General features: G+C 35.5%; 1 protein-coding gene across 2 annotated transcripts in view; it reads right to left on the bottom strand.

Annotated features, from left to right (window-relative positions):
• PTPN22 (protein tyrosine phosphatase non-receptor type 22) overlaps positions 1-12,018 on the bottom strand; it is a 59,100-nt gene that overhangs the window by 13,378 nt on the left and 33,704 nt on the right. For both annotated transcript variants that reach the window (XM_061410556.1, XM_061410554.1), the window contains exons 12-16: positions 6,194-6,270; positions 5,243-6,060; positions 2,330-2,413; positions 2,064-2,173; positions 620-647 (exon numbers count right to left, since the gene is read on the bottom strand). In XM_061410556.1, coding sequence (XP_061266540.1) covers positions 620-647; positions 2,064-2,173; positions 2,330-2,413; positions 5,243-6,060; positions 6,194-6,270 — 1,117 coding nt within the window. The remainder of the gene's footprint in view (positions 1-619; positions 648-2,063; positions 2,174-2,329; positions 2,414-5,242; positions 6,061-6,193; positions 6,271-12,018) is intronic.

The raw sequence follows: 12,018 nt of genomic DNA, 5'->3' as shown, positions 1-12,018 counted from the left end.
TATATAACTTAAACAAGGTCATAGATTTTGATAACTGTTGGTAGGCCAGGGATTTGAATGAAAGTCTACCTGACTCCAAAGCCCATGCTTTTTAACGTCTATGTTATACTACTTATTTATATATTTGAATAATATGTTAATATGAATAAATATGTTAAGGGTAACTACTACCTGTCATAATACATGTAAAATACCTATCAGTGTTCAATAACTGTTGGCTGTTGGTGGTATTATTCATTGTGTAAAACAAGTAAGAAAGTACTGGAGAGGCAACAGCAAGTTAAAAACCTAAGTGGTCAGAAATAGTTTTTCAGAATGACAGTGTTAACAATGATAAAACCAGTAAAATGGAACTGCTGCAAAGTTTTAAGAAGTTGTATCTGAAATAGTTGGGTTGTATATCAAGGAGGAGAATTCTAAAATCCTGTTTTCCTCTTACCCTTCACAAAACAAAACTACTAGGCTAGGAAAACCAGAAGTAAATCAATGAGTAGTGGAAGCTATTATGGAAACCATGCCATCTCCTGAGGTGAATTACTCTAAACTTAATGAGCCATTCTTGTAGTACAAATTGTTACGGCTAAATGTCACCTAAAGCCAAAGAAAATAAATGTTTTACCTGATTTTGGACTCCGGGGTTTTACACTCTGGAAGAAAAAAAAAAAAGTGAAAGAACAACATGTACACAAATCTATAAACTCTAGGCAATAAATAGCATTTAAAAAATTATATTTCTATACCGAGTTATGAAATGTTTCCCTATTTTTCCTAATTTATAAATATGCTGAATGAGTTGTGAAGAATCATCTACTCTTACAGTGATTTTTTTTTATATGTCATGACTTTTGGTTCTAAATTGATCCCTTCTGTACTTATTTCCTCCTACTCAGAACATTTCCCTGAAAATTTAATTTAAGTTTAGGTTGTTGCAATTGAAATTACTTCATGATGCTGGAATAGAGGGATTGTTCTTTTTTACCCTAGGACTTGTTAAGATAAAGACCACTAGCAGTAACAATAACAGTTACTAGTACATTAAAAGTGTAATTTAAAAGGTAGAGAATATTTTTACCACCACTGCAACTGTAGGTATGTTTAAATGTTTTAGATAATTACTCTTCTGATCTCTGAAAGGTTAAGATAGTTGGTTCATCATAGAATTGTACACAAATGCATAACAGATTGTTCAAAGTGTAGGTTTTTCTTCTAGAACCAGATAACACAATTCCAGAAGGTTTATATTAAATAATATAGACATCTGTTATTTTTTAAAAACTGCTCTCTATAATATGGTATCACAGCTAACAAGAAACTGCCTACCAGATGACTACTATGAACAAGCAATCTATTTATGAAACAATATTTTTGCCTTGATTGTGCTTTATGAATAAGGTCAAATGTTTACTCTTTCACTAAATCTTCCTTGATCACTTCCAACCTGAAGGGATCTCTCACTCTTTCAAACCTTAAGAGCTTTCATATGGCGTTGATTATATTTGTCTTGTTATAATAAATCCAGACAAAAATAGACTTTGTATACACATGCTATATCTCTACTGCTAAACTTCAAATTTCTTAAGGACAATAACTGTATATTACACATATCTTTTTATTCCCCACATTCTCTACCACATTGTTTTATAAAAAGTATCCGCTCAATATTTACTAACTGATAGATGTTAAAAATATATAAAGACAAGACCACAGTCTGTTGAATCTTAGTGAGTAGAGTCAGAAAAAAATAGTTATTGAACTTGCTTGGTCTGCTGCTGCTGCTGCTGCTAAGTCGCTTCAGTCGTGTCCGACTCTGTGCGACCCCATAGACGGCAGCCCACCAGGCTCCCCCGTCCCTGGGATTCTCCAGGCAAGAACACTGGAGTGGGTTGCCATTTCCTTCTCCAATGCAGGAAAGTGAAAAGTGAAAGTGAAGACGCTCAGTCGTGTCCGACTCTTAGCGACCCCATGGACTGTACCCGCCAGGCTCCTCCATCCATGGGATTTTCCAGGCAAGAGTACTAGAGTGGGGTGCCATTGCCTTCTCCATTACTTGGTCTAAGTCTTACCAAATCATCAGATTTCTTTGATTCAGATGTTCCACTGCATTCTAGTGATGTTCCAATTTTTACCTTCACAGGTGAAGATGAAGATGTGGGAACACCCTGTGGGAGTTCTCCTGTAATATAAATAAATAAATATGATTCAATTCTTAGGAGTATTGTAATTTTAAAGGGCAAATGTTACTCAGCATTGGCACACAGAATTCTGAAAGGACCTGAGGAATAATCTAGTTAATCCACACTTTACTTTACACTCACTGAACTGTACTCACCGGCTTCCTCTACCACAATAAAAGATTCAGGTGTCCGTTCAGGAAGTGGAGGAGGGATTTCATCATCTATCCTTGGAGAAGTTGCTATCAAAAATATAATCACAATTTTTAATTAGAAAAATTCAAAGATTTTTTAAAAGATACTTAAGCTGGTATCTGTTCACTCAACAATCCACAGAAAATTCTTATATTCTAATCTTGATACAAATTATGTCAAACATCACTAAGATGTATAAGCTGGTGTCTGTTCACTCATGGAAAAAGCAACATAAATTCTCTCATCCTAAGTTGTAAACCCAGGTTTTTTTTATTATTCTTCAAAATTTACTTCTTTTAAAAGCCCAAGGATATTTTAATTAAGTTGCTGAGTATCAGTTAACATAATTAAAATTTTATATTAATTTAGGAAGCTTTGAATTGTTTTCTGCATAACTTTTGCCCTTTGTTTTACATAGAACATACAATACAGCATCATGAAGCACCTTAACATGCCAGATTCAATTACAGAGGAGGTAAAATCATAAAGATTTTAGTATTTCTTCTTCATTCTTATAGAATTAAGAATATTGACATTTTCCTTTTTACAAAACAATGGTATAACAAGGTTTTCTGTTAATGTATTTCTATAGATGTGTTCAGAATTTTTATAGAATTTGCTGTTACGAGAAATTGCCACCAGATGGCACACATGTCAATGTTGCTACAATCCTTGAAAAAGATTTGGTTTCCAAAGTTGGCACTCAGACAAGTTTAAGGTATTGTGGGTATCTAGAAAAATAAAATTTCTTTAAATCATAAAACAAGATCAAAGTATATAACCTTTCCTTCTAATCAAAGAAGGAACTAGATACAAATGAAATATTTTTATAACAAGGCTATGCATCTGTGTATCTTTTGAGGAACTCTGTACAGTGAATGTCATGGGTGGGTGCTCTGTCGCTCAGTCATGTCCTACTCTTTGTGACCCCAGGGACTGTGGCCTGCCAGGCTCCTCTATCCATGGGATTTTTCAAGCAAGAATACTGGAGCGAGTTGCTATATCCTCCTCCAGGTGATCTTCCTGACCCAGGATTGAACCCGCATCTCCTGCATTAGCCGGAGGATTCTTTACAAATGATGTCATAGAGAAAAAGCTTTCTCTGTTTCCTACTTAGGTGGAATGTTCTATATAAATTTCTGATGATATACCTAAAAGAGTTAAATTTGTTTTTTTGCTTTCCTTCATCTTCTTCCACATCAAACTATTACAATTGGTGACTGCAGTCATGAAATTAAAAGACGCTTACTCCTTGGAAGAAAAGTTATGACCAACCTAGATAGCATGTTCAAAAGCAGAGACGTTACTTTGCCAACAAAGGTTCATCTAGTCAAGGCTATGGTTTTTCCAGTGGTCATGTATGGATGTGAGAGTTGGACTGTGAAGAGGGCTGAGCGCCAAAGAATTGATGCTTTTGAACTGTGGTGTTGGAGAAGACTCTTGAGAGTCCCTTGGACTGCAAGGAGATCCAACCAGTCCATTCTGAAGGAGATCAGCCCTGGGATTTCTTTGGAAGGAATGGTGCTGAAGCTGAAACTCCAGTACTTTGGCCACCTCATGTGAAGAGTTGACTCATTGGAAAAGACTCCGATGCTGGGAGGGATTGGGGGCAGGAGGAGAAGGGGACGACAGAGGATGAGATGGCTGGATGGCATCACTGACTCGATGGTCGTGAGTCTGAGTGAACTCCAGGAGTTGGTGATGGACAGGGAGGCCTGGTATGCTGCGATTCATGGGGTCGCAAAGAGTCGGACACCACTGAGCGACTGATCTGATCTGATCTGATCTGAATAGAGTATTTACTTCTACTTTCAAACCACTCGGTAATATGAAACATTGTTTTTGCCTAAGAGCTTTCCAGGTGGCGATAGTGATAAAGAACCCACCTGCCAATGCAGGAGACATAAGAGAAACAGGTTCAATCCCTGGGTTGGGAAGATCCTCTGGAGGAGGGCGTGGCAACCCACTCTAGTTAGTATTCTTTCCTGGAAAATCCCATGGACAGAGAAGTCCGGAGGGCTACAGTCCATAGAGTTGCAAAGAGTCAGATATGACTAAGCAACTTAGCACAGTGATTTTTGCATAATATGCAAAAATACAAAATTGTAAAAGAGATAAAAGTATGAAATTAAAGATTTATAAAAGATTAAAATCTCACACAGACTACTGAACACATATCCTCATCTATAAAGTTATTATAAAAAGACAGAAAGTGAAAGTGTTAGTCACTCAGTCATGTCTGACTCTTTGCAACCCCATGGACTGTAGCCTGCCAGACTCCTCTGTTCATGGAATTCTCCAGGCAAGAATACTGGAGTCAGTAGCCATTCTCTTCTCCAGGGGATCTTCCTGACCGAGGGACTGAACCGAGTTCTCCTGCATTGCAGGCAGATTCTTTACTGTCTGAACCACCAAGGAAGCCCCTATAAAAGGACAAGAGGAAATCAAATCCTCCTCTTCCTACTCCTGCAGGAAAAGAATTCAATTGTTAGCAATCTGTTCAATTTAGTATAGCCACATGGTTCTCCAACAAAAATTCTGAGTGACCATGTGGTACTGTTGATCGAATCTTTTCTGATGTTCTTTTGGAAGTTGTTTCTGCATGCTAAGGATAAACTGTGGACTTTTGATAGACACACTGAGGAACGAGGATTACTGCCTTTAGAAGCACGCCTGCTGGCATAGGTCCTGTACTAGATCTGATTGCCTCTACTGTTGCTTGTTTCATGGAATTTTTCTTTTCTTTTCTTTTCTTTTTTGAGGAGGAGGAGGGAAAAGAGGCAAGCAGGGAAGGAAAAGGGGGAAGGTGAGATGAAACCAAATCTTATAGAAACAAAGTATCTAAAATGCCATACTAACTTTTAAAAATAACTTACCTACTGCTGCTGTCTCTTGGTTCAGTGGTGGGGGAAAGTTGGTCAGAGTACTCAGTGTTAAAGAATCATGTGAATTGTAATAAGGAAAGAGGGTTGTAGAGGATTTTGACAGTGAAGAACAAGGTAAAACACTTCCATCTTGCTTCTGAGGTAAATTAAAAGACATCTTAGAATGAGCACTACTTGGAGACAATGATGAAAAATAAGGATCTTCTACTAAAGACATATAAGAATGCTCATTTAAAGCACCAGAGTCATGCTGCTTTGCATTAGCAGCATTGCATGTTTGATGCTTAGAGTCATGTAATGGTGAAAAATTCAGTTCTGCTGTAGAAACATGCATCACTTTTTGAGCCTGATCAACACAAGAATTGTGTGGTTGAGATTCCAAATAAAAATTTCCCTTTATGTCCAACTCTTTGCTGTCTCTCTCTTGCATCAATTCAAAGGGAGTTGATTTGGTCCGCAGTATTGGCTTCTTTAAATTAGAATATCTTCCTGCTGCATTTACAGGTTTAGATTTAGGATATGCTCCAAACAAAATGGAACTCAAGTCCAAACTTTGATGCTTCTGAAGAGGCTCCCCAGCTATTGGGAATACCTTTGTCTCCCATTTCATGGTTGTGTCAGCATTTTTGTTACAACCACAGTTCAGTTCCAAAAACTCTAAAGAACTGCTCTGTTTAGCAGAGTGCATGACTAACCCTTCCTTTTCATTTATTTCGGAAGTCCTGAGGTCAAAGGAAGAAGCTTCTGCACTTTTCACCCTTATCCTTCCTTTGCTCTGTTGGTTCATCACTGTTGCTTCTTTTATGTTACTGAAACAGAAAGAAAGTGATGATGATACCATATTCCAAAGAGGCCTCTTCCCATATCCTCTTCTCAGCATCACGATGAGATATTCCTCCCAGACACAATTAGACAACATTGTATGTGTAAAACTATACTCACCTTTTTGGTAAACTAGGAGAATAAGATTTTGCTTTTATGTTGGGATTTTGCTCAAAAACTGAATCCTTTGCTTGAATCTTCAAGAGAAGTGAGAGATTGATTTTTAGTGAAGCGATGGTCATGATAGATTTTAACATTCATAAGATGGAAAACTTATTTCTCAAAAAATATAAACATTTAAAATAATTCATGAAAGAATCATATGAGTTTCCAAAATATTGAATGTAGCAAGAACTTGTTCACATACTGAGATCAAAAGGATCAAAATAAAAGATTAGTGTTATGGAGATTAAGAAGGACTTGCTTATAGCATCATCTTTCATATGTAAAAGTTTTAAAATGTTGTTTACTTAAAATACAACTTTATTCTCAAAAACATTGTACTTTCAGAAATTTCATCATCTCAGCTTTTTATGTTATATCCTCATGCCTGCTCCATCTTTTTCTTCCTTACTGTGCTCCAACTATACCAGTTTTCTTGCCATTCCTTAAGTATACCAAATTCATTTCCAATTCAAAGCTTTTACTATTCTTTCTGATTGAAATACCCTTGTTCAATACATTTTGCATGGTTGGTTCTTTCTAAAGTGATTATCCTCTACTTAAATGTCACCTATGTAAGGAAACCTTCCCTGACCACTCAACCTAAAATCACATTCCCACCCACCTGCACAAACGCTCTCAATCTTTATTTTCTTTATAGCAATTATCACATTACGAAATTTGTTATTGTGACTCATGGAATCCAAGCTACCAGCAATTGTAAAAAATATCCTGCCTTTGGAGCTGTTTAAATTTGTTTTCTAAAAAGTCAGCAGTGGTAAGATTCCACTTGTAATGGGTTTAATTGTGACTCTCAAAAAGATATGTTGAAATCTAATCCCTGAAATCTGTGAATGTGGTTTTATTTGGAAATAGGATTTTTCCAGATGTAATTTAAGATGAGATCATATTGGATTATAGTGGGCCCTAATACAATGACTTGTGTCCTTATAAGAAGAGAAAGCACAGGGAGAATATGGTGTGATGATGGAGACAGAGACTGGAGCGATGTATCTGCAAGCCAAAGAACACCAAGGATTTCTGGAAACACCAAAAAATAGGAATAGGCAAGGAAAATTCTTCCCCTAGAGCTCTGAGACCATGGCCTTGATGACACCTTGGTTTTAGACTTTGTGACTCCAGAATTGTGAATTTTAAGCCCTCCTTGGTTTACAGTACTTGTTACAGTAAGCCTAGTAAACTGATACAGAAAATTTAATACTCAACTTTTAATAATGAATAGAACAATCAGAAGATCAACAAAGAAATAGAGGACAGACATGGATAATCAAATTTTGGTTTTGTTGGTTTTCTCCATTGTTTTTTATTGTAAACTGAAAAGAACTAACAAACGCTTATAGAACACTCTACCCAGCAACACAGACATTCTTCTCAGACATTTATGGAATGTTCTCTAGGACAGACCATATATTAGGCCACAAAACAAGCTTTAATAAATTTTTAAAAATAGAAGTCATACAAAGTATCTTTTTCAATTAGAATGGATTGAGACTAGAAATGAATAACAGAGGAAAATCTGGAAAATTCACACAGATGTATAAATTAAACTGTGTTAAACAACTAGCGGGTCAAAGGAGAAATCACAATAGAAATGAGAGAATACTTAGAAATAAATGAAAATACATCATACCAAAATATACGGGATACAGTGAAAGCAGTTCTCAGAGGTAAATTTACAACTGTAAATGTGTAAAAGAAAGATTTCAAATTAATTATTTAACTGTACATCTTAAGGAACTAGCATAAGAACAAGCTAAACCCAAAGCCAGCTGAAGGAAGGAAATATTAAAAGATTATAGCAGAGATAAATGAAATAGAGACTAAGAAAACAATGGAGAAAACCAACAAAACCAAAATTTGATCCTTTGAAAAGATCAGTAAAAATTCACAAACCTTTAACTAGATGGACAAAGGAAAAAAGAGAAGACTAAAATTGCTAAAATCTCAAAATATGGAAATAAAAGTGGGGACATTATGCCCAATTTCATAGAAATAAAAAATATACATAATAATAGGAACAATTGTATGCCAACAAATTGTATAACCTGGATTAAATGGACAAATTCCTGAAATACTTGATCAACCAACACTGACTCAGAAAGAAATGCAAAATCTGAATAGACCTACAACTGGTGAGTAGACTGAATCAGTAATCAAATATTTTCCCAACAAAGAAAAGTCCAGGATCAGACAGCTTCACTGGTGAATTCTACTAAGCATTTAAGGAAGAATAAACACCTGCACAAACTCTTCCTAAAAACTGACTGACAGTGCCAAGTCGATCACCTATGAGAACAGTAAATCCCTGTTACCAAAACTGGACAAAGATGCTACAAGCAAAAGACGAATATTCTTCATGAATATTGATGCAAAGTCCTCAATAAAATACTAGCAAACTGAATTCAGTGTAGGAAAAGAATTACACCCTTTGACCAACTGGGATTTATTTCCAGAGGGCAAGGAATCTTGTGCAACAATCTTCAACATAAGAAATCAGTGTAACATATCATATTAAGAGAATTAAAGGGAAGAAATCCACATGATCATATCAATTGATGCAGAAAAATTTGACAAATTCTTGATAAAAATATTCTAATAACCTAGGAATTTAAGGGAACTTCCTCGATATGGTAAAGGTTATATATGAAAAACCTACAGCTAATATCATACTCAATTGGTGAAAGATTACAAGCTTTCTCCCAAGATCAGGCATATGAAAAGGATGCCAATTTTTACCACTTTTAGTCAACATAATACTGGAGGGTCTAGCCAGAGCAATTAGGCACAAAAAAAACAAAGGTGTCAAAATGGAAAAGAAGTAAGTAAAGTTATCTTCATTCGCAGATGACATGATTTTATATGTGGAAGGATTCCACACACATACACACACACACACAATTGCAAGACCTAATAAACCAATTCAGCAAAGTTGCAGAATATGTAGTCAACACACAAAAACCAGTTGCATTACTATAAAATAACAATAAACAATCTGAAAAGAAAATTAGAAAAGCAATTAGCATCAAAAATATACATACTAAAGAATAAATTTAACCAAAGAAATGAAAGACTTATATGCTGAAAACTACAAAGCATTGCTGACCAAAAAAAGGGGAGACGTTCTATGTTCATGAAGTGGATGATATTATTGTTACAATATCATTACCCAAAGTAATCTACAGATTCAGTGCAATCCCTATCAAAACGATGCCTTTGCAGAAATAGAAAACCTCATCTTAAAATTCATGCAGAATCTCAAGGGACTCTGGCTAGCTAAAACAATCTTGAAAAAGAAGAGCAAAGGTGAAGGACTTAAACTTCCTGTTATCAAGAGGTACTACAAACAGTAATACAATAAAGTTGTAATAAAACTTAGGTAATAAGTTTTACAATATGTAAAACTTACCAATAAAACAATATGGTACTGACATTGAACAGCCATACAGATTAATGGAATAAAACAGAGAGCCTAACAGTAAACTCACAGAAAGAGCAACTGATTGTTTAAAATATTTATTTGGCTATGTCAGGTCTTATTTGTGGCATGCAGGATCTTTGACGTTTGTTGAAGTATGTGGGATCTAGTTCCCTGACCAGGGATTGAACCTGGGTTCCCTGCATCAAGAATGTGGAGTCTTAGCCACTGGACCACCAGGGAAATCAATGAGCAATTGATTTTTGATGAGGTTGCCTAGAGCATTCAATGGAGAAGAGACAGCCTTTTCAACAAATGATGCTGGGAAACTGGGCATCTACATGTGAAAAAAATGTTGGATTCTTGCAGTATATACAAAGATTAACTCAGAATGGATCAAATACCTAAACATAAGAGCTAAAACTAAACCTCTTAGAAGAAAACAGAAAGCTTCACGGCATTGGGTCTGGCAATGATTTCATATATATGACACCAAAGGCACTATCAACAAAACAAAAAAAGAGACAAATTGGATTTTATGAAAATTAAAAACTTATATGCATCAAAGTGCAAAATCAACAGAGTGAAAGGGCAACACACATATATCTGATAAAGATTAACATCCAGAATATTTAGAGAACTTCTAAGACTCAAAAACAACCAACTCAAAAATGGAAAAAAGACACAAAAACAGACATATGGACAATGGAAAAGAATAGAGAGTCCAGAAGTAAACCCACACACCTACAGTCAATTAATTTTCAACAGAAGAGGCAAGAATATACAATGGAGAAAAACAGTCTCTTCAGCAAGTTGTGGTGGAAAAGTTGGACAGCTGAATGTAAAACAATGAAATTAGACCACACCCTCATATCATACACAAAAATTAACTCAAAATGGCTTGAAGACTTAAATATAAGATATGACACCATAAAAATCCTAGAAGAGAATTCTCTAACATAAATTGTACCAATGTTTTCTTAGGTCAATCTCCCAAGGCAACAGAATAAAAGCTAATATAAACAAACGGAACCCAATCAAACTAACAAGCTTTTGCACAGCAAAGGAAACCATAAACAAACAAAAAGACAACCTAGGAACTAGGAAAAATATTTGCAAATAATATAACCAACAAGAGATTAATTTCCAGAATACACAGCTCATACAACTCAATGACAAAAAAACAAACAATCCAATCGAAAAAAGGGCAGAAGACCTAAATAGACATTTCTCCAAAGATACACAGGTGGCCAAAACACATATGAAAATATGCTCATCATTGCTAATTATTAGAGAAATGCAAATCAAAACTATGAGGTACTACCTCACACCAGTCTCAATGACCATCATTAATTCTACAATTACTGGATAGGGTAGGGAGAAAAGGGAGCCCTCTTACACTGTTGATGGGAATGTAAATTGGTACAGTCACAATGGAAAACAGTATGGAGGATCCTCAAAAAACTGAAGTCATAAAATCCAGCAATCCCACTCCTGGGCATATATCCAGACAAAACTATAATTAAAAAACATTATTTTTTTTAAAAAGAAACTTGTTTTCAACAAAGAAGGAAGAAAAGATGCATGCACCCTTATGTTCATAGCAGCACAATTTATAATAGCTAAGATATGGAAGCTATTTAAATGTCCATCAACAGATGAATAAACAAGATGTGATATATATATATATACATATATATTTATATTTTAATACGTGTGTGTGTGTATATATATATGTTAGTTGTTTAGTCATTAAGTTGTGTTCAACTCTTTGCAACCCCATAGACTAGAGTCTGCCAGGCTCCTCTGTCGAGATCCCTGGGTCAGGAAGATCCCCTGGAGAAGGAAATGGAAACCCACTCCAGTATTCTTGCCTGGGAAATCCCGTGGACATAGGAGCCTGGCGGGCTACAGTCCATGGGGTCACCAAAGAACTGGACACAACTTAGTGACTAAACAACAACAATAACAATTTTTTATTGTATGCATTTAGGTGCTATAAACTTTGCTCTGGAGCTGTGTGTGACAAATCTCAATATGTGGTATTTTTGTATTTTTATTCAGTTCAATGTGGTTTTCAGAAATTTCTCTTTAAACTTCCTTTTTTGAGTCAGTGGATTTTTTCGAAGAGTCTTATGTGGTTTCCAAGTACTTGGTTCTTGTTATTTTTCTGTTATCAACTTTGATTTTCATTCCATAGAACTCAGAGAATACATTCTATATGATATCAATTCTTTATATTTTTGAGATTGTTTAACGGCCCAGGATGTGATCCACCTTGGTATATGTTCAATCAGGACTTGAAAAGAATGTATATTCTTGTGTTGTTAGGTGGAGACTCCTATAA

Source organism: Bos javanicus, chromosome 3 (genome assembly GCF_032452875.1).
Source record: "Bos javanicus breed banteng chromosome 3, ARS-OSU_banteng_1.0, whole genome shotgun sequence".
In the NCBI taxonomy this organism is placed as follows: domain Eukaryota; kingdom Metazoa; phylum Chordata; class Mammalia; order Artiodactyla; family Bovidae; genus Bos; species Bos javanicus.
The sequence above is the reverse complement of the archived record's forward strand: the minus strand, read 5'-3'. Positions and strand labels throughout refer to the sequence as shown.